The sequence below is a fragment of the Lepidochelys kempii genome, chromosome 14 (genome assembly GCF_965140265.1).
Source record: "Lepidochelys kempii isolate rLepKem1 chromosome 14, rLepKem1.hap2, whole genome shotgun sequence".
In the NCBI taxonomy this organism is placed as follows: domain Eukaryota; kingdom Metazoa; phylum Chordata; order Testudines; family Cheloniidae; genus Lepidochelys; species Lepidochelys kempii.
In genome coordinates, this window is record NC_133269.1 from 2928498 (window position 1) to 2953656 (window position 25159).

General features: G+C 54.2%; 1 protein-coding gene across 10 annotated transcripts in view; it reads right to left on the minus strand.

Moving 5' to 3' along the window:
* Window positions 1-25159, minus strand: part of CEP131 (centrosomal protein 131) — a 38055-nt gene that overhangs the window by 8571 nt on the left and 4325 nt on the right. For 2 of the 10 annotated variants that reach the window (XR_012154831.1, XM_073311019.1), the window contains exons 3-26: window positions 24706-24800; window positions 22095-22209; window positions 21488-21615; window positions 20285-20404; window positions 19353-19505; window positions 18647-18764; window positions 17606-17731; window positions 16693-16861; window positions 16421-16521; window positions 15825-16007; window positions 15096-15287; window positions 14439-14576; window positions 13553-13678; window positions 13098-13214; window positions 9481-9583; window positions 8067-8268; window positions 7436-7543; window positions 6542-6659; window positions 6103-6177; window positions 4512-4654; window positions 3056-3233; window positions 2686-2882; window positions 928-988; window positions 708-798 (exon numbers count right to left, since the gene is read on the minus strand). Coding sequence is in view for 9 of the 10 variants with exons in the window: in XM_073311019.1 (XP_073167120.1) it covers window positions 724-798; window positions 928-988; window positions 2686-2882; window positions 3056-3233; window positions 4512-4654; window positions 6103-6177; window positions 6542-6659; window positions 7436-7543; window positions 8067-8268; window positions 9481-9583; window positions 13098-13214; window positions 13553-13678; window positions 14439-14576; window positions 15096-15287; window positions 15825-16007; window positions 16421-16521; window positions 16693-16861; window positions 17606-17731; window positions 18647-18764; window positions 19353-19505; window positions 20285-20404; window positions 21488-21615; window positions 22095-22209; window positions 24706-24800 (3141 nt within the window). In the remaining variant the exon portion in view is untranslated. The other 8 variants (XM_073311020.1, XM_073311021.1, XM_073311022.1 and 5 more) reach the window with 8 other exon arrangements.

The window sequence follows — 25159 nt, forward strand, 5'->3', positions numbered from 1 at the left end:
TGATCACCAATGGGCTAGTCATAGCTTACCCACCCCCACTGCCATGGGCTCAGTACAGCTGTCTGTGGACAGTGGCCACACCCAGAAGTGTACCATGAACGAGGAATGGAAGTCGCCACCCGGCTCGGCGTGTGTGCGTAGGGAGAGCAGAGGGGGCTAGGGCTGGCTCAGCTCTGCTGGTAGGAAGAAAGAGCACTGCCCACTAAAAGCTTTGCTCCATCCCTCTAGCCCTTTGCTGCGAAGTGCGGATGAGCCTCATTCACCACAGGCAGCCAGAGTGACTGGATCACACTAATCCCTTGCCTCTGACCAAGAGAAAAACCCTGGGATCAGCAGCAGCAGGTGTTAGGTGGAGGCCCAGGGCATGGCCCCACGCTGATGAAGAGCGGGAGGGCATGCCCTGGTGCATACCCAGACGCTGCTCAGTAAAGGAGTCAAACGTCCTTTCAGCAACTGCATGGCACCTGCCCTTCTCCCCAGCAACCACAGATCAGATGGACTTTAGAAACACGCACGCAGTTTACTGTTAAAATACCACAGAGAAGCCTGAGCATGGGAAGTCTTCTCCAGCAAGGGGTCAGGCTGAGGCACAAGTAACGGAAGTTGTAACAAGAGAACAGCACAGTAGGAGGGGGAGACTCCAATTCCAACCCCGCGCACACGGAGCACAGACCCACAATGTGCAACTTCCTGGGAAATGGGAGCACCTTGGCGGCTGGGCTGCTAGTTAGTAGCCAGCAGCTGTTTTCGCTGCTGCTCTAGCACGGCTTCCAGGTGGTCTGCCCGCTTCACAGCTGCCTGGAGCACACAACAAGACAGGAGAGGGAGCCGAGGTTAGACACGTGGCAGAGGGGGAACAAGGAGGGACAGAACCGGTGCCAGAGACCCTGCCCCAGCACCAGAGCTCCTGCTTGCAGGGACACTTACTTCATACTGTTTCCGAAGAATATTCACGGTCTCCTCTTTCTTCACAATGGCCATCTTCACTCTGCACGGAGACAAAGGAGACACGGCTCAGCCCCTCACGCCCCGACGGCCGTGCTGAACACCTGATGCGGCTGGGATTCAGCACAGCAGCGGCCAGTGACAGGTGCTGGCGAGGTGACAACGGTCCCTCTCCTCTCCTGGGACTCACGTGCCCCTGCAAAACACTCATCGAGCCTATTGCGCTGACGAGGGGTGTCGGGGATCAGACATTAATAAAACCCTTGCTCCCTGTTATGACATGAAGCAGTTTGGGGGCCTGGATCAAGCTACCAATGCCGAGGAGGAGATGGCGACCTCACTGTGCTGAAATTACCCCAAATGCATTGAGATGACTTGAACCCTAATACTGCTTTTCCTTTCCAGGCTCTTTCAGGTGCTAGCCGCACTGCTCTGTCACTTTGCCAGCAGCCTATCACAGCCCTTTTGGCTTCAGCATCCCTTTGCACCAGCCTTCCTAGCGCCAACTTGGGGTGACCTTTCCCAGAGATTGTATGTAGCAGAGAGAACTGGACTGTGTCACCTTAGGACCAGAGTGTGGTCTCTGCAGCAGCCTCGGCCCCGCAGGGAGGTCACCAATGCTCATCCTGTTGGATGCACGGTGGGGAAGCCGGCAGGCCGAGAGGGGAAGTGTCTCACCCTGAGCCACAAGCATGTCAGTGTCAGAGCAAGGAGCTGCTCCCAGATCTCCTGACTCTGTCTTGTGCCTTACCACAAGACCATCCTCCCTCATCAAGAACACAAGAGGCAGAGACAGGCCCAGGCAGTGGGGAGGAGGGGACGCTCAGAGAGGCTGAAGCAGTCACACAGCCTGTGTGCAGACACCAACATACCGCTCCCAGGGCCCACTCCTCCCCAGGTACCTGCGGGGTCCTCAGCACACTTAAAGCCACACAGCGTGAAGGATGATGCCCACAGCGAGCCCCAGGAGTTCATGTCACTGCAATGCTCCACCCCACGCTGCTGGTCAAGAACCCCTCGCCCCAGTTTTGCCTGCCAGGAAACATCCAGCCCCCCTCCCACCTGGCCTCATGGTGCAGTCTCCACCTTCCCCTCCCCACAGCTGAGGGCTCTGCGTTAGAATCCCCCACCTTCCCTGACAGCAGGATCACCGACCGATCCGCTCTTCTCTGCCTTTCAGGCCAGATTCTCAGTGCTTCTGCTTTGCCATATTTGGCACACTAGGTCTACAGAGCCAGGTCTGCTGCAGGGGTGGCCTGGCAATATCCACGGCAGCACCTGATATGAGCCGATCGTAGGCCGGGTATAACTCAGTTGCTCCCAGCGCTCCTGGACAATCACAACGAGCTGCGGCATGTATGTGCACATGTCCGCACTCCTCTGCCCTCTCCTGGCAGGAACACCTACAGCACCAGACCAGCTAGAGCTGCTGAAGGTCCCCCTAGCTGGGCCAGCAAAGGAGCAGCTCCTGTGGTTCTCAGGGCAGAGGCCTGTACGTCCGGTGCCACAGAGCTACCACTGGGCCCAGAGGGATCAGCACAGTGCTGCAGAAAGCACAGGCAGGTAGCTAGCCACGGTGACCCACGGCCCGCTCCACGCAGGCAGGCATGCGTTAGAAAATGCAGTGCTGGGACCCCATGTGACGTGGGTCAACTCTGCATACGTGACACAGGCCGGGGGCTCAAGCTGCCCCCAAGCCCCAGCCTTGCAATTGCTGAGGCCAAACCCCTCAGCCCTCACCTCTTATGAACCTCCTCCAGCTCTTCGTCCTTGTCCCGTGCTATCCTGTCCAGCTCCAAGCGCTGGCGGGCTCTCATCTCTGACATCTCTACCTTCAGCCGCTTGTTCTCCTCCTCTGTCCCCACCAGTCTGTCTGCAAACTCCTGGCGAATCACTTCCGACAGGCTGCTCCTCTCCTTGGCCAGCTGGTCCTTCACCTGCAGGGGAGAGGAGAAGTTAGGTGCTCTGATGGGCATAGAGCATCCCTGGGGAGCTCAGTGCTACCCCAGGGCACCATGAAGAGAGAGGGGTAGCTCACTGAAGAGCATCCAACACACCTGGGTGGCAGTGCTCCTGCCCAGTCCGAGTGCACAGCCTGCCCCTCACCCACCTTCCTGATGTCTTCCACCTCCTGCTCCTTGTGCTTCACTAGGCCCTGCAGGTGCATGTTCTCGCCTTCCAGCTCAGCCAGCCGCCCCTTCAGCTCGTTGCAGCGCTCCTGCAGCTTCCGCTCAGACCTCTCCAGCTCCTGCAGCTCCACTTCGTACTTGTCTCGGACCCTCTTGATCCTGGGGGAAAACACAGGAACAGCCAGCCTGGATTAGAGCCGAGGCCCATCCAGCCCCATTTCCCATCGCAAGCCAGCACCAGACGTGAGGTGGAAGAGCCCCACAGCAGTAGATCCGGGATAATCTTACCCCACATTGGTCTCAGCCTGGTCTCTATGGTTAGAGATCGGCTTACACCCTTAAACAGATAGTTTCATATCCCTGTCCCAAAGATGTAATTCTGGTAACTCTGGATGTTCTTGTTGTTCACAGAAATGTTCCATCCCTTTTTGAATCTTGTTAAATTATTGGCCTTAACTTCCTATGGCAGTGGGTTCCAAAGGCTAACCACACATTGGGTGGAAAAACCCTTCCTTTCATCGTTTTTCAATTTCCCACTTTTAAACTACATAGAATGTCCCAGGGTTTGAGGGTATGGGGCAGGCAAGGATGCTGGGCAAATAAGGCCCGAAAGGGAGTCAGGTTACCTGGGGGGAGGGGGAGAAGGCATTTCAGAGCTCTGTGAAGGAGGTCAAACGAAGACAGCTTTCATTCCCATAGGTGGCCTCCTCAGCCACCTGCATGGCATTGTGGGAACCATATGCTGGGCCTGTATAAAGGGGGCCTGCCCAACAGCTATGGAAGGTCATTTGCAATCACGCCTAGCTTATTTAACCCCTTCCCAGCCATGGGTGTGGATGGGTGCCACTAAAAGTTTTCAGCAGGGAAGCATCTGCTTTGTCATTCAGCACTCGATGGTGCAAACCTTCAGGCATGCTACCTATTCACCCCAAAATTAACAGTGTTCAAACTGCACACACAACTGTGTGCCCAACTGGGTGTGCAAAGTTGTGAGTGAAGGTGCAAACTGGGCTTTTACACACACAAATCATTCGATGCACACCAGCCGGAGACGCAAGAACTCATGATAAGTGCACGCACAAATCAGGCACACAATTTCAGGCTGAGGTTCAGAAAAACTAGGCCTTTACCATGAAGCGTAAGTGAAACAGTTCTTCAAACACGAGTACCAGAGAGCTTATTTTCATTGCTTACTACTGTGTGCCTTAATTCCTGGGTCAGGGCACTCCAGAGCCCCCCAGACTCACTGAACCCCTGCTCTACTCCACTGACGTATGGAGCCCGGGGCATCCTCCCACACTCCAGTTAGCATGTTCTTGGCATGGAGAGGTGGGCCCAGCTACAGAGATGCCAGATGACTGGGTTGGGGGCCTAGAAGCACCAGGGCTCACTCACACAGGCTCAGTATATCCCTATGGCCACCTGGCCCCTTCCTACCTGTTTTCTGCCACCCTCTCGCACTCTTCCTTGGTAGACGACATGTCGGCCTCCAGGCGCTGAATGACCAGCTCTATCTCTTTGTCCCGCTCTTTCCTCACCTCCTCCTTCAGCTCCCGCTCCCGGGAGAGCAGCCAGGCCTCCTGGGGACAGAGTCAGACATGGGGTCAGGCAGCAGGAGATCCAATTACAATGCAGACTTGAGCTCCCATGGGGGGACGGCAGCCTCAGAGAGGAGTTGTTGTGATAACTAGGCCTACACATTTACCCTGTGAGCTCAACTGTGGAAAGTGACTGAAAGTTCTTATGGTGTCACAATAACCAAGACAACAAACGCTGATGGGGAAAGGTGCAACAGGAAGACAGATAATCATCCCAAACCAAAAGGCTTCTGCTACACCTCAAGGGCTGCGTTAAGATCCTGCCTGATAAACAAGAACAACATGAGACCAGAAATTATGAACCACCTTGGTGTGCTGGAAATCAGGCCAACAGAACAAGGGGATGGGTTTCCCCACCCACCACTTTTTTTTTTTTTTTTTTTTTGAGGTCCCCCAGAAGTGACTCGGGGTTGGGGGCTACTGTAGCACTGGCTGAATGAAAGAAGGGGAAGTCGTGAGCTTTGCCATCAGGGTTATCACCGCTGCCATCTCCTGGGACCCTGGACTTTTTTCTTCCTAATCCTGAGAGACATCCTGAGCAGACCAGGCTAGAGAGGGGGGCCCAGGTGACATCACCACCTCCATTGGCTCCAGCTGAGTCCTGACCACGATCTGGGATGTGAGACTGTCTCACTCCTCCCACCACCTGGTGTTTTCTTTCCCACTTTATTTTTCTCTTGTCTATCTCCCTTCTTTTTCCTTCTGTCTGATAAGCGTCTGGCTTAGCCAGCCAAGACAGTATATTTTGCAACAGTGCTGCGAGCCTGTGACCAAGAAAGGCAGTGAAATGCAAGGTCCTAAATGGCCCATCGCTGGTACAAGTTTGCCAGGGCTCAGGGTGGCTGATCAGATCGTGAGCTGGGCCTGGGTCTTTTCAGCAGCGAGGCTGCAAGTGAGAGTTAACACCAGAGACTGAAGCTGCATTTTCTCTCATCGCCGTTCTTCTCTTTCCCCTTTTGTGGGTCTTTGTCTTGTCCTCTAGGAAATGGGATCGGACTTTAACAGCAGCACCAGCTCCAGCCCACTCACTAAAGTAATTCCTTCTCCCAAAAAGATTACCACCATCTTTAACACCATCTAAGAGACGGTCAGACAAGGAGGGGAGCGGGGGGGCCTTTCTAAAAATCTCTCTCCAGCTACAGGGAAAGGGAACAAGGGCTGTCAAACTGAAAGCTTTACTCAACCCTTTATATTCCAAAGGCTTTCACTGTTTTTTCTTCTTTTCTGTACCGTTACTAACAGGCGAAAAGGCTGTTGAATGGTGTGTTTGCCATGGCGCTAAACAGGCTCTGGTCTCTAGGTACCAGCCCCCGGACCGGCACTGTTTAATGCTGGACAGTGACTGGGTCATGTTAACACTGACTCTTTGGGCCCACATATTCCATCTAAATTTATACAACAGCCACATTTGCAGCCAAGTGCGCCGTTACCTCCTTCTTCATGTAGTTGGCCTCCCACGCCTGCTTCTCAATCTCCAGCCTGTCCTTCAGCACCTTCACCTCCGCCTGCAAGAGGGAACAGTAGGGTGAGAAACCTGCTCAAGGGAGCGTCACGCACCCTTGGACAGCCAGAAAGCCCCATGACTTCCCCAGGCAAGGCCCAGCCCCTGCTCCAGGGGGGCAGTTTGCTTCACCCAGCACATGGGGAGGAAAGGCATCCACACTGCTGAGAGGGGGCTTGGACCAGCCCGGCAAGCTGCACCCAATGCAGGAATGTGGGTGTCCATTCTGCACCCCATGGCTGACAGGAGTGTGGGGTGCAGCTCATTTCAAACTGCTCACACGGCCAGCCTCAGGGCACCCACGGGGCTATTCTATTGTCCCCGGCTAGAGCCAGGAAGAGACCATGCGCATGGGCTGGGGGGCAGACCTGGTGCTGCCTCTCCTGCTCCTCCTTCCCCTTTTCGTACTCCTCCTTCAGCGCCTTGGTGACTATGGAGCTGTTCTCCTCCAGCTGCCGCCTCAGCTCCTCCAGCTCCGCTCTCTGCCTGTGGGACGCAAGGTCAGCGCTGTCAGATCACCATCACAATGCCCTTCGCCAACCCATGGCCCAGCCACCTGGCAGCCCTAGTGGACCCACCAGGACTCTCACCAGGAGTCTGTGGCCCACCCTGGCTCCTTCCAGCTCTCACAGCACAAGCTCCCCAGTGAAAAGCCAGCCCAGCTACTCCTAGGCCCAGGAATGCTCGTCCCTCCACGAGATCCCTCACTGCAGTCAGACTGGGCCGTCGGCTCCCACACCATTCCAGACAGGAAACAGCAGCTGGCTTAGCAGAGCCATTCTGCTTCCACAAACCCGGGGAGCAAGAACCAGCCATCTCCACTCCCCGGGGAGCACCCTGAGAAGAACCTCACAGCTGACCTCTCCTCCAAGCCCCACCAACCAGGATCTGAGCTGCTCTCCCAGCCCTTTCCTGCAGCGTGCTTGCGACCGCATGGAGAGACTGCGCCCCACGGCACAGGCTGCAGGGTCCACCAAAGCCAGGAGTGATGCCAGTGGGAACGACAGCCCCTGAGAGACATGGGGGTTGGTGGAGACAGGATCTGGCCTAAAAGGTTCACACTCTTTCTGGACTAACAATATGGTTTTAGCTAGTCCCTTGATCAGGGAAGAGGCTAAGAACCCCAGTTTCACCAGGGGGCTGGTAATGGCCAGGCACGGGCATTCGCCTCCAGCAGCCTGGGTGGCGAGAGAGAGAGCCAGATGCCCAAGCTCTAGGCCTAGCCGGAGCCCAGACCCATCTCTGCACTGGGCTGCTCTCACCTGGCCGCCTGCTGATTGAGCCGCTCCTTCTCCTCGGCTACCTCGCTGTACAGCCTGCGGCGCTGCTGCTGGAGTGCTTGCCCCTCCTGCTCCAGGTGCTTCTCGTACCTGCGGTGGGGGAAGGACGGCTCCGGGAACTCACCCGCCCTCGCAGCGCTGTCCCTCTGGGGTTCCGAGGGTAGCAGTGGGCCTCGGATCTGCAGGGCCCCTTGCCCCTCCTCCCCCAGCAACGCCCCAGCCCCGTTATGCCGCTCTAGCTTTGCGGGAAGCATTCATTTCCGGGCTAGCTGCCCGCGCCTCTCATTTGAGGCAGATGGGGGTGGCTGCCCATGTGGGGAAGGAACTTCTGCAGCTGACATCCACCAGCAGGATGCAGGCTAAGGCGGGAGGTGGGGAGCCCTTGCTGGGATATTGGCAGCTCCTCTCCGGCTGGGGCACTGGAAGTGTCTGGCCAACGGGTGCTAGTTTATCCCAGTGGGCGGGACACATGAAGGCTTGAGGCAAAGCTGCAACTGCCCATCCAGCCAAGGGGTAATTATCTCCCCCCACCCCTCTGACTCCCACACGGATCAGAAGCAGATGGGAAGGATCCAGTGTGAAACTCTAGCCCTTCCTCTGGGTCCTTACATACCGCTTCCTGGCCAGCTCCCTCTCCCGCTGGCCCTGCTCCTCCTTCTCCCGCTCCAGGACCTCCCTCAGCTCCTCTGTCTGGCGGATGTAGCGCTGGGCTGCCCGTTCATCTGACTGAAGCAGCTCTGCCTCGTGCAGCATCTTCAGCTTCTTGATCTCCTGCTTGTGTTTGGCGATTAGCTTCTGGATCTCAGGCTCCAGCCCTGGGGGTCGAGGGGAGGGAAAGGACACTCAGCTGGTGACACTCATGGGGAAGGACAGTGGCTCCACGCAGCCCGGGTGAATGGGGCTCTCAGAGTGTAACACACTCACACCCAATCTCAGACCAACGTCCTTGGAAGGCCTGGAGATAGGACAGGCAGCTAAAGGAGTGGGAGGGAAGGCGGCGCTACCCAAGCTTTCCAGCTTCAGGACTGAATACCCTATAACATCGATGGGGCAAGCTCTGAGTCCTTCCACCAGGACCTCAGGGGACCAAATAAAACCCTCTACTGTACCTAACTCAAAGCTAACCCTTCTTTTGGGCTTCGCCCCATCCTGCTAGTGTAAACTGTCTGGGGCAGGGACCGGCAGCGTGTTGCATGCACCAACAAGTGCAGCAGTATTAATTATAGGGGCGCTGGGGAGAGAAAACTTGCTGAGCCCTGTACAGAAGTCAAGATCCTCAGCTCAAGAAACTTAAAGTCCAAGAAGAGCATGAACCAGTCACCTTATTGTCAGCTCCGGCCAAAACACAGACCGGGGGCGGGAAGAGGGAGCCGACAACAGGAAGGACAAAGGTCCCAGAAAGCGCAGTAAGGAAGGATCCTGCACTGGCCCCTAGGAGAAGGGGCTGGATGAGCTAACAGGGCTTTCCCTTCTCTAGCTGCTAATGCTCTACTGTGACGACTCAGTACTTGGCAACTGGAATAAAGGACAAAACCAGCAGGGAACCTTCACTGCTACTGTGAGCTGAGCTTCAAAAGGGAGATGACAAAGAAAAGCACAAAGGCGGGGCAGCCTCAAAGTCAGGACCAGGATATGGAAATGCACCCAGGGCATTTCCTGACTCTCCCCACCCCTTTTGTTGATTTAAGTTCCTGTTCAGGGGCATATGTCTGAAAACAGGATCTTGGCTCCTCAGAAGAGCCTGCTCTCAGCCCAATACCTCAAACCCTCCTAGCAACAACTAGCTGGGCAGTCAGAACAGCGAGTTATGGCCCCAGGCAAGGAAGCTGCAGCAGAACAGGAGATTCCAGCTCCTGCTCTCACCTGACCATCAGCAGAGGCAGAAAATGCACAAGCAGAATAGTTCTGACCTGTGGAATCTTCAATGAGGTGTCAGCAGCTCCTTATGGGTGGTGGTGTGCGTGTGGGGGGTAGGGACAGGCACACACTGGCTTGCACACCTCTGCAGAGAGAGGAACCTTCTGTACCTTTCACAGTGATTTCTTTGATCTTCTTGGTTTTCTCATCGATCCACTTCTCCCGGCGGATTTTCTCAGTCGCACTCATCAGCTCCTTGAGTTTCTTGATCTCCTGTTGGGAACCAAATATCAAACTTCAGGGACAAGATGGAAGGCAATAAAACTCCTTACAATTGCAGTTTTCCCACTGAGAGAAAAGTCCCGAGCACCAGGCAAGAGCCAATGACCTTTGATACACATGGGTAACTTGAACAGCTGCAGCCTAAGCGTGCCCTCCACAGGTAGGCAAAGACACACTGTCCCCAGTGCCTTTACCCCCCTCCTCTGATGGGGCCACTAGACCCCTGCAGAGCTCAGCAAACAATAGCAGAGGTGTTACCTGTCCTGGTAGGAAGCCCTTGGAAATGCATCTGCTGAAAGCAGCAAACAAATGAGAGCCCCAACTGGAAACATGGTTTAGGGCAAATCCAGGCTGATGGTGCCTATCTGAGAACAGAGAGAGGCACACAGGCACATCCATGCGCACGTGTAGTTACCTGCCTGCAGAGGCATGTATGGAGGGCTGTGTTCTGTTGGGGAATCTTTATGAGTACTTGATTTTCCAAACCCCTGGTTCAGGACAGGAGCATGGGGCTATAGGAGGAGGACAGTCAGCTGCACCTTTCACAGGATCTTGCAACATCACTGTTGAATCCACACGTGCTCTACAATGCCACACAGCTCTGCTAAAGGGGACGTTTCCTGGCCTTCCTGCAGCAGGCTGTGGCTGGGGCAGATGTTAGCATGTCACTCCTTCCTTAGACACTACTGCCAACAGCTTCCAATTCCATGGGCACAGGTGATGTTGGACACTCCAGGTCCTACTGCTCTTACCCTTCTTTTCTAGAGCACTTGTTTGGGAGAGCCGGGACGCTAGCTCCAGTGTCCTGGCCAGTCAAACATAAATCATTAACACTTGGCATTAGAAAGTTTCCATGGAGGTTTCAGTTGAATACAGCATTCTCTAATTGCTGGCCGGAATGCAGTGCTCCTTGTCCACACAGGAGGCAAAGCACCCTGAATCCTTTTGGATGTCAGACACTATAGAACCGTAAGACAGTTGTATGACCTGGACACTGTTCGGAAGGATGGAGGGAGGGAGGGGGCCATTCCAAAGGGTCTGTGGCTCTCTTTGGACAGCACGACCCCCCTCCAGGGGGAGGAGACAGCGAATTGCACAGCAGCGAAGTCAGAAGAGGAAGTGAATGATGGCTCTGACTCAGCCACTGAGCTCAGTAACCAGTGCAGGGAGACAGTGTGGTTGCGGCTGTTATTGTCAACGACCAACCCCCTGTGTCGAGTTGTGAAATCCTCCACACCCGCCCTGCCCCAGGCAGCGGTTAGCCTATTACCATCTTGATGCTTTCACCTGTAGGTGCTCAGAGAAAGCAGCAGCTACAGGTCAGCCAGACAGTGCACAGAACAGAGGTGCATGGCACAGAGAGATAAAAGAATACCTTTACCTGGGCACAGTGTGCCAGACTGGGGAGAAAGAGAGAGGGATCGGGGATGAGGGGGGACACACACAAAGGCATGTAAAGTAAGAGAGCCTGGGTGGGAGCAGAAACCCAACAGGGGACTGTGGTGATGACAGGAAGATGCAACCAAGCGGGTTAGTTAACACGTGGACAGTGCTGGGAATGCAGCATCTACAAGTGCTAAGGAATATCACAGCTGCCCCAGCGTCACAGCATAGCTGCCCCTGCTCACACAGGCGAGTGAGTGCAAGTCACAACTAGGCTTCCTGCTAACCGGCTGCAGGAAGTGCTGAAGGGGAGGGGGGCACACGAAAGCACCAACTGCTCATTCACTCCTGTGACTCAGAACGCAGATGCAGCAGCCTAACTAGCTGTGCACTGGGGCCAATACTGAAACCTGCAGCTCTCAAAAGAGCTGAGTGGAAGGAAGGCCCCATGAACCCATTTCCTCTCCGCTGACCAGCATGTGACTGGGGGCTAACAAGAAGGGGCTCCTGACTGCTTGGCAACTCGACTGGCCCTAGAGAAGCCGAGAAAGGGAATTTACCCCATCACACAAAGAATGACCATGGGGCTGGGGCACCAGCGTGAGACCTAGGAAGCCTGGGTTCAACTCCCGGCTCTGCCACAGACATCCTGTGTGACCTTGGGCGAGTCCCTCTGGGCCTCAGCTCCCCTCTGTACTACGGGGCTAAACGCCCTGGCCTGCTGCACGTGGGGACGTGAAGATAAATGGACTAAAGATCACAAGGCCCCCAGATACTACAGTCATGGGGGCCAGAGGAGTACATGGGGCAGACAGATCATGGCAGGAGCCCTCAGCCTGGATCTGTACCACCCCCTCACTTTCCCCAGCTATTCTCTCGTTAGTAAGTATTGCTGCCGTGGAATCAGCCTCACATCTCGAACAGGTGCTGGGCCAGCTCAGCCCACTGCAAGATGCGAGCCACCCAGAGGCTCTGTGGAGTACAAGCACACTTGCCTTTCCCTCCTGTCTGGACTCAAACTCTGGCTTAAAAACCAAAGTGAAACGAGTTTGGTGGGTCTTGACTTAGTTTCTATGCGTCCATGTGATAAAGTGGCCACGGTTTGATGCTAACGGCTGTCTCCGCTTCGTGCAGGGCTAGGAAATAAACAGCAGGAGGTGTGATAGGTCAGGACTGGGGTTCATTGGCAGGTCTGCGGGCAGGCAGGGGGCCAGGAGCACAACAGCAGGAGGTGCTGGAGGTCCATTGTCAGTGTGCGTGGGAGGGTCGGGCACCCTTGCCAAGGAGTCAGTTCAGAGCTGCTGAGACTGGCTGACGAGAACAGATACAAACACCCTCTGACTAAGGCGAGGGGACGAGATGCTGCTCTGTCTGACCAGCGCACAGCGACTGAGTCATGGGTAAAACCTGGGCTACGGGAAACGCAGGATGACGGTTCCTCACGACGAGGCAGCGTCCCGCAGAGGATGGACTGTTTGCCGGAGGGCGGCAGGGAGGGAGGACAAGCTGAGTTCTCAGAGGCCTTTTGCCATCGCTCCCTCCTAGGGTTCCCCAACCCACGTTACCCTCAGGCCCTGCACATTTCCAGCCTGGGAACAAGCCCCTCTTTAAAGTATCCGAAGCCACAGGAAGTGGGGCTGCCGTAAGAAACTCTTCTTCAGAGGCAGGTTTGTTCTGGTGCCTAGCATCCCTCTCCACTGGAGTGAGGCCTCACCCCACACTGCCCAGAGGGCTTGGGGCGTCGCCTCCGCAGCCTGGCCTTGGTTGGGAAACAGGCCGTCCTCAGCAATCTGACACCAGCAGCTTTCCATTGCATGCCCAGCTCTAATTCCATCTGCCCAGCCAGGCAGGATGGAAGCCTCTACCTGGGAACAACGTGCTTCCTGCCTCCTCTAGCTTGCCAGCTAGACTCAGACTGGGACCCACCCCTCAGGGGGAAGGCATGCTCTCTCCTTTTCATCAGCAGAAGAGGTAGCCAGGACCTGGATGGCTCCAGCCTAAGAAAGCTCACAGATTGGAGAGGACACGCTGTGCTCTCCCTCTGCTGTGATCGTCTCAGAGCAAGTCTCAACTCTCCACTTCCCACCCCCCACCCATCCCCCCCGCCTCCAAGCCTTCTCACCAGCTCATGCTGCTCCTGCATTTGGGAAATCTTCTTGGTGTATTTCTGGTCCACCTGCTTCAGCTCTGCCACCACAGCCTCGCACTTCTCACTCAGAACCTTCTTATCGTCAATCAGCTGAGAGAGAGAGAGGGTGGGGGAAGGTTAGATCACTCTGCTCGGGACCCAGCACCCACACTGTGGGCAGTGACTACACCACAAGTCCTTGGGAAGTTAGCTGGCAGAGCATCCTTTAACTACTCCAAAGGCTGGTATAGAACCTGCTCCCTCTCCCCACCAGGCAGCCCCTTACTGGAGAATGGGAAGCCCCCGTCACACCCAGGCACAAGGGCTTTTGGAAGGAGTTTGTAACTGGAGCAGACTCCCAATGCTTCAAGGAGGACCACTGGAGGGGTGCAAGGAGAGGGCTCCTGGCTTTGTGATTCTAAAGCATCCCACCCGGGAGGGGAGATTACCTGGTCGATGAAGGCCAGGTGTCTCTGGATAGCAGCCTCGTACTGCTCTCTCTGCAGTTGGAGCTGGTGGCTAAGCTCCTTCTCAGTCTCTTTGACATGCCGCACAGTCAGTTCCCGCTGCTGTGCCTGTCAGGCGCAGGGGAAATAACCACAGGACGTTAAGGAGAGCTGCCCACCCAGAGCCGGGGCTGGCATAACCGGTCACTTTAGTCCTGAAGGGCACAGAGAGGACAGAGACCAGGAATGGTGCCTGCCCACTAGGTTCAGCTTGACTGGGGTTGAAGGCTACCCATTCTCACCTCCTGGGGCTGCCAGGTCCCAGTGTGAGGGGATGGGAAGGAGAGAAAGGGAGCAGAGTGCAGACTGGGCAGGTGGGGCCAGAGGCAAGAAAGGCAGCAGTCCTGGCATGCTAGCGCCCTTCCTGAAGAGTTGCAGGCTGGATCAGGAGCGTGGCCAGAACCCAAGCAGCTCCCATTAGGGTCACTGACACTGACGCGTGCTTTGGCAGTACAGAGAAGGCTCAGAAGTCCCCACCCGACTGGGTATCTTGCGTACAAGGAGCGTGGAGGTGAGCATGCCATGGATGGAAGGGATTGCCCAGCCCCCCAGCTGGGCTTTCCCAGACCACTGCCAATGGCTCAGTCTGCCTCAGCTCAGGAGCCATCCCTCTGGTCCCTCCATGTTAGCTTGGCACCATGATGGAGAGGATCTGCCCCCATATTGCCAGTGGTACTTCGCATGGCTAAATGCTTGCCTTGTGGTGCAGCTGCCCTCTCACATGGTAGAGGGTGCAGGCCAGCCCTGAAGGGCCAGTTCTGGTTCCCACTGCTGCAGGTCCCCTGGCCTGCACCCCCGCCCCAGGCTGGTGAGTGTCTAGGCTACACACCAGAGCAGTCTGCAGCAGGGTGATGGCTCGCTTCTTCTCCTCCACCTCCAGTTTCAGCCTCACGATGGAGCTGGTGACCTCTGTGGCTACGGCTGAAGCTTGCTCCAGGTGGGCCACCTCCTCTTCAGACAAGAGCCCCTGGGAGAGGAAACCAGCTCAGTGTAGGACCAGGAAACCCGCTCCTCCCACCAGCATCCACCCCCCAGGTCTCCAGAGGCAGGAGGGCCTCAGCCACTGTACTGTCAGGCCCCTCAAAAGGGCTCTGGAACCCCACCCTCACCTACAGGACAGGTCTCTTGCTAGCCTCCTGGAATGGAGACAGTAGATGTATTCCCATTCCATGCCCCAAAAGCCACACCCCAACCTCCCACTTGCCCAAGGCCATGCCTTTTAGAGACTCCCCGCCATCCCAAAGCATCCTGTAGGAGTCCAGAGAGCAGCAAAATGTAGGGGAACATGGTCCTAAGGCCTTGGTGGCTTCCCCTTTTCCGGCGAGGACGACGACGGATCCATTTCAGCCTCCATTACATTGGCCCCACGTCACTGGGACACGCTCTCATTCTGTTCCACATCAGCTTCAGAGTGGAAGAGCCGCTGGCAAGCTCCCACTTAACACACAGTCTAGATGCTAGTCTAGCACACTGCCCTGCCGCTCACCTCCTGCTGAGTGGCAGAGGCAGCAGATCTGGGCCGCTCCTGCTCAGACTTCTCCATCTCATCCAGGAAGGTGATGATGCTCTGGAGCTTGGCTTCAGAGAGCAGAGCCCCGTCCCCAGGGACGCCGGGGCAGTGGTTCAGCTTTCCAAACTTCTCCAGGTTATCGGCAGTCAGGGAATTGGAGTCAGCCTCCTGCTCAGGGAGAAGATGTATTGCATTCATGGACACAGCAGCCAGCAGGGAGAAGTGCAGTGCAATTGCACAGCAGAGAGCGGGGACTGCTTGGGAGGCAAGGCAGTGGGTGAGTAATCAGCAGTCACCAATGGATCCGAATTCTTCCATCGCCCCCTAATGGCCAGTCCTCATATGGACACACACACACACCACGTCCACAGGAATTCTCCCCGGAAGAGCACAGCCTGATTGAGAGAAGGGTTTTAGCAAGGCCCTGCTGCTCCGGGGGCGGGGCGGGGGTCGGCGGAGAACAAGTCATACATGCTCCAATTCCCCAGCCAGGCCAAATTCCACCTTGTCCCCAACTGACACTCGCAGAGGCATTTCACGAACATTAACTTTTCATCCCCGCTCTCTCCTGCCAAGCACTCGATCCCTTCTCTGACTGCGCGGCTGCAGCAGCGAGCCCTAGCAGGAAAGCCTCCTTGCCCGCAGCAGCCTTAGCCCAGCTCTGTCTAGGGGATGGTCTTACCCAACCCTGAGCCCTGACATTACCCCATCTATCCAGGCATATTTGTCTTTCTTGTAGAGCTTAGGTTGGGGCAGCAGCTCCGGCTCCTCCTCCAGCAGTTTGAGGGTGTCCAGAAGCTCACTGAGGGTGACCTTGGACTGGGCTCTGTTGGTCGCAGTGACCACCACCTGCAGCTCCTCACTGGCCAGCTCTCCGGAGTTCACATCCTAGGGAAGAAGGGGTGGGAGGAATTGAGGGAAAACCCACCCTTGGTAAGACGGTTTATAGGGCCTGCCCAGCTGTAATCCGGGCTTTAAATAACCACAGAAAGCAGGGGGCTCAGTGCGGCCTGATGCAGAACAGGGAGATCAACAGCCCTTTGAACTGAGAAAGGCCCATCTCTAGGGCTGCGTGAGCAATGCACAGTCAAGCTTTCTCTGCAGTTGGGTCATTTTCCAGGCTCTCATGCAAGCCTCTTCAGCACAGACCCCTGGGCCGGCTGAGCAAAGGGCTGAGCACCTGCTGGTCCGCACTGAGCCGAAAGGGTCTGGAGGGAGGGGAGAGGAGGGAGAGAGAAATCCAGTGCCTGAGCTTTCGAAAGCCCCAGTGACTGGAAAGAGAAGAGAAGAGCTGAGCCCACCTGCGGTTTGTCCTCTGCCATGTTATCCTGTCCAGTGCCCGAACCGGGCCCTGGGGGGAAGATTTCTGCAGGCTCGGCAGCTGCTGTGCGGAAATTTGCACCTGTGGGAATCAAAGCAGCATTCACTGCTTTACACCAACCCAAGAGCAATCACCACATGCCCTGGCCCTCCTTCCGGCTTCCATGCCCCAGCACCCTGCTGCCCTGGCTCTCACCCGCTGGCAAGAGGTGCACATGCAGCTATGGTCTGAAGGCCTCGGGGAGATTCTCACCTGCATTATTGGCCTTGACGACGCTGTTGGAGGGACTGATGTTCTTCACAGAGGCTGGCTTGGTGGGTTTTTTCCTTCCCACCCGTCTGCTCTCCTTCAGCAGCACCAACTCCTCCTCTGCGAGGCGCTTTGCATCAGCGGCCTTTTGGGCTCGTTTCTGTTGAAGCTCCTGTAACAGGGAACCGTCCGTCAGCACCCTGCCCGGCGCAAGGCCCCCCTCTGCCCATGCTGCCAAGACCCTGTACCATCAGTTTGTGTGATCAATGGCTGGGGGCAGGGGGTCAGAGCTTGAGCACTGGGGAAGATGCTAGTGAGACTGGCTAAACTTAGCGCAGCAGGCACTGAAGGGTTAATGAGATGACAATGCCATCCAGCAAGAGCGAGGACATCACTTAAAAATGAACATGTCCATGCTGCATCGGCAGCCCCCGGAGACCGAGCCTTCCCGCCCAGGGCTGGCAGGGTGGGAGTAACCACGGCACAGACTGCGAGGTGCTCCGACAGTGCAGTGACGCGGGCACGATACATACGACAGATGCTGCATGCTCCCAGCCAGCATGCTTCCACCTGCCCTGCAGGGAGTCCAGTCTCTGTGGCCTACTGAGCTATGGCCTCTCTGCAGGGACTGCCAGTTCGGATGTGGACGGTTGTTTTCCAAGAGCTAGACTGAGATCAGCTTTTCACACAGACTGCTGAACGGCAAGAGACTCCAGGCTGGCCAGGGCAGAGGTGCTGTATCCCACTCCACACTGAGCTGCCCAGCCTCCCCGCAACTCTTGCCCCTACTTACGCTGCGTGAAGCCCTTGTGAAGGCAGAGAAACTCCCCTCCCCGCCCTTCTCCACATACACATTAAAGATGGCTCCTGAGTAGGTAAGCCAAACAAACTGATCCACCCATTACTCAGAGCCCACCATTACTTGGATAGCAGCTCGCCGGGCCAGCTGGGCCTTCTCCTCCCGGATTCTCCGTCTCTCTTCATCCTTCTTCCGCTGCAAGTCCAGGATGTTCCCCTCCTCCATCCGTGGCTGCTGCCTTTCCTTCACAGAAGCACAGATGGACGTTATTGAGAACTATGGATGCTCCTCACCAGCATTTGCTGCCCATAGCAAAGAGATGCGAACAAACCACATTTCCCTCCTGCCTGGGTTGCCCTGAACCCAGAAAGTTTCCTGCCCCAACCCTCCCTTTTCAGAGACTCTGTGCCCAGAGAGGTTTCACCCTAGGGTGCATGTTTATGAAACACTAAAAGCAATTATCTGCTGGCTGGGTTTGAAATCACTGATAAGACAGGCTTAAAAATAGAAACACATGCAAGAGCTACATTTCCCCCCCCATTTACATAAATAATTAAATACAAAGAAATATAAAAAGCTGCAGAGGACGCACCACTTCCTAAGGTGTCAGTTATTACCAATGGGGCACAACAGGACATCAGGACATCACTGCCCTAGACATTATGTGTCCCCAGCAACCTGACCCCGGAGAACGAGGACTGGTGCCTTCAACAGGAGCTAAAGCCGTTACTGCCAAACAAGTGGCTGCTTGCAGCTATGCCAAGGGAAGGGAATGACACTTGGAGAAACCACTCAGAGGCTGACACAAGGGGCTTGTGGCCTGATTTTCAGAGGAACTAAATTCCCATGAATGTCAACGTGAACGTTCGCCATCCAAACACCCCGGCCAGCGGTGCTCTGTGCTGCCACATGGGCCACCCGAGTTCGGCGCCTGGGCCCTTCTCTGGCTCCATGAGCCTGGAGGGGCCTAATGTCTCTCAACACATCCTTCCGGCTAGATATCAAGTCCTGTCCAGTTCTCAGCTGGGTGGCCTGGTGGCCAGGGGAGAACTACTTTTCCTGTTTCTAGGGGCAGCAGCACACCACTGTCACACAAGGGGGTGCTGGACTGGGGAGTTGGCTCTGAACGAATACCCAGGAGACCTGACTGCGACAGACCTCTCTCTTGGAAGCCAACAAGTGCTCGAGAGCGGCTGCACCCATTTTGTGCCTCTGCGAGTGACGTCGGTACCAGCGCTGGATGGTCACAGCTGCCAGGTTAACCTGATGAATGAACCTACAAGGGGAAGAGGTGACTCAGTGAGACTGCTGTAAGCACGTGGGCAGAGACCCACACCCCACAGCCTGAGGCACTACTGACCGCCTGCCTCATATGGTCACTCTGTTCAGACGGACATGCCCACAAGGGGACAGTTGTTTCTGGGGAGATTAGTTATAAGAACAGCCAGACTGGGTCAGACCCAAGGTCCATCTAGCTCAGTATCCTGTCTTCCTGTATGATCAGGCCACACAAGGTCACAGAGAGACTGAAAGCACAGACCCAGACTGTGGGCAGGGCTAAATCAATGTAGCTCCATTTAAGTTACTGGAGATATGCCAATTTCCACCAGCCGAGGATCTGGCCCACACACAAACCCACAGAATATGCACATCCAAATGTTACGGGCAAAACCTGCTCCCTCTTCCAGCTTCTGCGCTGTATCCCACTTCCATTTCCCCATGCCCTCTATGGTCTGCCTTGACATTGCCCATTGCCTCTCCCAGCTATGGCTCTCCCTTCTCCCCCTCCACCAGCCCAGAGCTTCTCCCACCCTGCCTGGAAACTCCTCTTCTCCCCACCTTTCTGTTCTGCTCCCTGCCTCACCTCTCCGCCTCCTCCTCCGTCACCTCCTTCCTCTTGAGCAGGCTGCTGCTGCTGTTGTTGCGGGGCATTATGTTGTTGCTGGAAAAGTTCTTCTGAGACTTCTTGAAGCTGCTGCTCTCACTGTCCTCGTTTGAGGTTGCCTTGATCATGTTGCTAAGAGAGAGGAGACTGTCTAGGGCTATCCTGCCCACTGCCATGGCTATCCTGCTGCATGCCACACCCACCCAGCAGACTGGCCCAGTGCACAGGGCAGTAAAAGGTGCTTCGCTGTGCCCACCAGCCAGACCCATAGGCACCCATAACCCTCTCACTCTGCGTAAAACAGGCACCTCTTGCTGGACAAGTAACTGCTCTTGGGCTTCACCCTCTGCCAGGGACCGGCATGTTTCAAGAGGTAAGGAAACCCTGACAGAGGAGAAGGCACTTGCCGACAGCCATGCAGCGAGTCAGTGGAACAGCTGGGAATATAACCAGGAGTCCTGGGTTGCCAGATCTCTGTGAGCACCTCCGCTGGTCAGGCAAGCACAATGAAACCCCATTTGTAAAGAGCGACTAGGGCTTTAGGAGCTGAACGGAGAGTCAAACGCTCAGTGTTTCACAGAGAGCCCTCTCTCTTTCTTGTCTCACACGCCCTCAGTTCAAGGCCTGGACCAGTTCTGAGCCCTCAGGAGGTGCCTGGAGGTCCATGAACAGGTCTGGGGACCATTCTATCAGAGCTGCAGTCTATCAGGGGCCTGAACTGAAGGAGACCAGGCAGTCAGCTAGCAATATCAGTCACACTCAGGGGTGGCATGTTTTAAGAAGCATCCCTTCTCACGTGTCTAAACCCCTCCTGCGTGTATGGCGCGAGCCAGGCACAGGAGTGGGCCTGGTCACCTAGTCCTGGCCTCTCCAGAGGCAGAGAAATAGTCCCCAGCAGAGCATTCACTCACACGTACTTGAGGGAGGTTGCTGCTTGGTTGGAACTTTTCGGAGTGGAGGCCTTGTCTGTAATGGAGTAGTTGTTATGCACCATGGTGGTGACACAGTTGCCCATGGCCCCTTTGTTACTCCTTGCGTGGAGAGAAGAATGAGATGTTAGGATTGGCTGGATCAGAGAACAGAAATGGGCTCTTAAGATAACTCTGTACTGTTTTCCCAGCACCCCAAATACTCACAGCTTCTCTTAGGCTTTCACGCATTGTTACCAGGTGCATTGCTGCCCAGAAGGCAGCTCCTAGAAATTCACTTGTCACCTAGAATGTACTCCTCCCCAGCTGGGACACAGCATTATACAGAGAGCCACACACACATCCCCATAGCGAAGGAGATGTGCTAACTTGGGGCTGCAGCCGAGAGCCTGTGGGTTTGAGTCTGCCCGTCCCGGCATTTTCAATGTGTTGGGCTGGCATAAGCCTTGCCTTTCGCAGCACGGGAAAGGAGGGAGTTTCAAATGCTGCATTGCAAAACCCTCTGTACACATTTCCTATACCATTTAGTCACCTGCAGCACTGGACTCCTGCTCTCTAGAGTGAGTGGAGCCATTGTGCTCTCTAGTAAACGAGCGAGGAAGAAGCTTTGTAACCTAATGCACTGGAGCTACTTTATCCAAAACGCTGCGGCTAAAGCCATCTTCCCCTCCTGCCACGTTCTCCTCGAACACCTTTGTCAGCTTCCTGCCTCTTCAACACCAGGTTCAGTCTCCTCATCCTCACCTGTGCAGCTCCATCCCCCTGCTTTCTAACAGCTGCTGCCTTTGCCTGCTCCTTCCACTCCTGGATTCATGCTTTATTCATTCCCTCTCCTAAATCTAGAGCAGCCTCTCTCTTCCTGGGCACTAAGCAACCTTCTTTTCAGCCTTCAAGTGTCTCCTCTCCAGCCCAATCTTCCATGACTAATCTCTGCTCAGATGCCATCAGCGCCCTGTTGCATCAGACCCTTAGCTGTCACGGTGCAGTTAGTTTAGATGGTGAGCTCCATCCCCCTGGTCTGTAAAATCCCATGCATACCCTATAAATAATGTGCATGGGGGTCTAGACAGCTGTTCACATCTCATTTTCAGCTGACTCATATCACCACCTCCTTTTCTTGGTTTTAGCTCCACATCTAAAGAAGAGGGGTGAACCGTCTTAGCCCTGTGCTGCTACCTCTCTTACCTGTTATTGGCAGTGAAGTTGGCTGCCAGCAGCACCGTGGTTTCTTTCTTCCTCATGCCTGCTGGGGACTCAAGGGTGCTGGAGCTGCGGGTGCTGGATGGGATCGGGAAGACCCTGGGTTGATCGTCCTACCATGGCGTTAAGCAGAAGTATGAGTGCGTATTATAAACCCTCCCTGGGGAATGTGGTCTCCCTGCAAGGGCCAGCGTCTCCCAGAAAGATTCACTGTCCCACCATTCATGTGGTTTGAAAGGTCCATTTGCACTTCTCCAGGCTTCACATCAGACACCAGGGACCAACAGCCAGTGGGCCAGACAAACAGAACCACGGTCTAACACAGCCAGGGAGCACCCACATGGCAGTAGGCTGCCTTGTTAACTATTTGTGCTTCAGATCTAATGGGCAGGATACCAGGTTGTTCAACCACATCAGCACCAAGCTGGAAACGTACCCCTATACAAAGGCTGTACATACCCCTATACAGAAAGGCCTGATCAAGGACTGAAGCATGTGGCTTGCCCCATTAACTTGAAGTCAGTGGGCTACTCACATGTGTATGAGCAGCGTAATGTGGCCCACAGCAGTCAAAATAGGTTGTCTCCCTTACCAGGATATTCCATGTGGTTTTCTTTTCCGGGGAGGTTTTGCTCAGACTTGCCAGCTTTTTTCTTCCCCCAGAGCTGCTGTCAAAGAAGGTCAAGAAGTCTCCAGGCTGCTCAGTACTGTTATCCCAAAAGAAGGACATCCCAAGAAAGATAAGGAATGAAAAAAAAAAATCCTTTTCAAGAACCTCAAATGCAGAATTAACAGCAATAAAACAGTGACGCCCTGGGGGTTTCTTCTTCAAAGGCGGCGTCTGTGGTGCCAGGGGAGGCTGTTGGGTGCCCTGCTCTTAACAAATTGTCACAGTCTGACACTAATCCATAGAACTGGCTTGAAAAAGCTGAGACTCACCTGGCACCTGTTATCCAAAACAAGAAGGAAAAGAGCTTTGCTGAAAGAAGGTGTCATTATGTAGTCATTGGTTCTATATATAATTAGCTCATACAAAGTGCTGTATATTTCGAAGCCCCATGTAAATAGATGTTATATTACAGGAAGGAGTATGAGTGAGTGGCACAGCAGGGACTGAGAGTCAGGACTCCTGGGTTCTATCAATGACTTGCCACATGACCTGTGGAAAATCACCAACTCATCTCAAATATCCCACTCAAATATCCCACTCACGGGGGTGTTTTGAGAATTAACAAGAATATGTAAAGTGCTTTGAGATTCCTGGAGAGGTGGAAAGTGTGGAGGAGCGTATGCAAGGATGCATGTGTTCCCATAACTTGAAGCAAAGGCTGTACATACCTAGCAATAACTCAAGGTGGTGGGTGGGGGGAGATATTTCACTGAATGTAGCATTTTTTTTTTTTTTTTTAAGTCTGAAAACCAAATACCCAGAATTAAAGCTTGACCAAAAAGAAACCTTCAGACAGCAGGAAGCACACAAGCACAGCATCTGCCTTTCTCATGGTACCCTGAAGTCCACGTGGACACAGAGTCTGGTTATGCTTCTAAAACTAGTCAGTCTGTTCATAAACTCTGCACAGCCTGTCAAAGCCTTTGCAAACCTCGCAGAGTCCAGCAGAGCTCACAGTCTGCTGCACCCCAAAGCGTTCTCTCATTTCTAACTTGGCAGTGAGCAGCCCCAGCTCAGCACAGACCTGTGCTCCATCTCCTCCTAAGAGCTTGCAACTAAACCAGGGCTCACAATTTCTGAGCTACAGAGTGGCAAAAACAGTGTTACAAGAATTTGCCAAAGAAATAAGCCTGTTTATTCAAGCTCCCATCTTTCAGAAATGGTGTGTATTTTCTGCCTAAAATTGGCCAGGACTCCTCCTCTCTCCACCAACCACAGTGCAAAATTAGAAGGGCAGAGGGCCTTTAGTGAGGCTTTACCCAGCAGGAGGCAAAAATCAGGCTTATAAGGAAGAGCCAGTTACAACTCCTAACATGGGAACAAGCGACCTCCATAAACAAGCCCTTGTGGAAAGGCCCGATTAACCTGGAAACTTTGTGAAGAACCTCACAAACAGCACACTAGTCTGAAGAGCCAGCTCTACCAGGACTCTGGTCTGTGTCAAGTGGCATGGGAGAGAACTATTCTCTCAGTGGACCGGGACTTAAATCCCCATATCGTCTACTGTTCTACACACAAAAGAATTTCCCTTTGGCATTTAACAATGCATTCCTGGAGGTGTGGGAGGCCTAGCTTTTAAGAGAAGCAGCAGCAGCAAGAAAAGCAAACCTTCACTGTGCATCAGCTCCTAGGAATAGGCTGTCCAGAGACCCCCGCATACCCCACTCTTACACTCCGACGTTCAGCTCCCCCTTTCATACTGATCAAGTAATCAGCCTTTAGAACGTGTGAGAGGCCCTAGGTGAGAAGCATGGTATAAAATATTAGAGCCTGCAGCTGGAAGAGACATGGCATTCGTTTCTTTCATTCCTATAGTTCCCCTTTGCCTCCCTCTCCCAATTCAGCATTTTATGTCCCTAACAGTAACAAAGAGCAAAGGAGCACCAGGACCCCATGGGCTGGGGGCAAATTTTATTCAAAAAGGAGACATGGCCCTTCCCAATCAGAGGCAGTCAAGTGTCTGAAATAGCAGAATAATGCCCTCCTGCCCCTTGCAAGACAAGAAGAGTGAGGACAGGCCGCAGGGAGGTCACAGCAGTTGACAGGAGTCGTTTCTTCTCTCCTATAGTAATACCTGATGCTCTCTCCCTTTTGAGAGCTGAAGAAATCTAGCTACCTATTTATGAGGCCCCCCCATCACAGTAGTGTCTGAGCACCCACAGGGTTGGGAAGTAGATGTGGTCAATTCAATAGGTCTGCTGTCCCCCTCCGTGTCTTGTCCACCTTGCAAGCACAATGATTTGCTATTGTACGGTGGCTCATGAGTGCTAGGCAGCACAGGTTGGATTATTAGCATGGGCAACAGTGCCTACTGGAATTAATATGGCACTCAGTTTACTTGAGGCTCATTTCTGAAAGGGGTTTCAGGCCCCCAGAATTATACTTCCTATCTCCCTTGGATTCTAACCTCATGTTCCTGCAAGTGAAGTACCTGGAACTCAGACACTGACCAGTTAGCCTAACAAGACCATGATGCAGAGGGTTTCCTTGCTTTTTAGTAAACAGGATGGGTGGGTATTTTTTTAGCCCTTACCTGAAAGGACCATTCACCTGCTGGTTGACCTGGGTGGTACTATTCGATCTCCGGAGATTGTTAATGGCTCTGGAGCAGCCAAGTCCTGCATCTTCCTGCATAGGAGAAAATGAAATCTGTGACCAAGACACCCCCTATTCATACCTTACACACTATTGCAATGATATTTGTACAAAATACGCCTTGTGAGGCGTGATATAAAAGCTAACACCACACTGGATATTAAACTCACGATCAGAGAGGCACATGTTGACTTTATATGTGAAGTTACAAATTCTCTCTGTATGATGGTGAAGACAAGACAGCCTAACCAAAGTAAAGGGGATAAATGGGTCCGTCCTACACAAAGGAATGTGGGTTTACCTCAATTTACATATTAGCAGTAAACAAAGCTATTCAGCTAAAGGAGCAGGGGGTTATCCTGTTCCTAAGCTCAAGGGACAGAAATTAACAT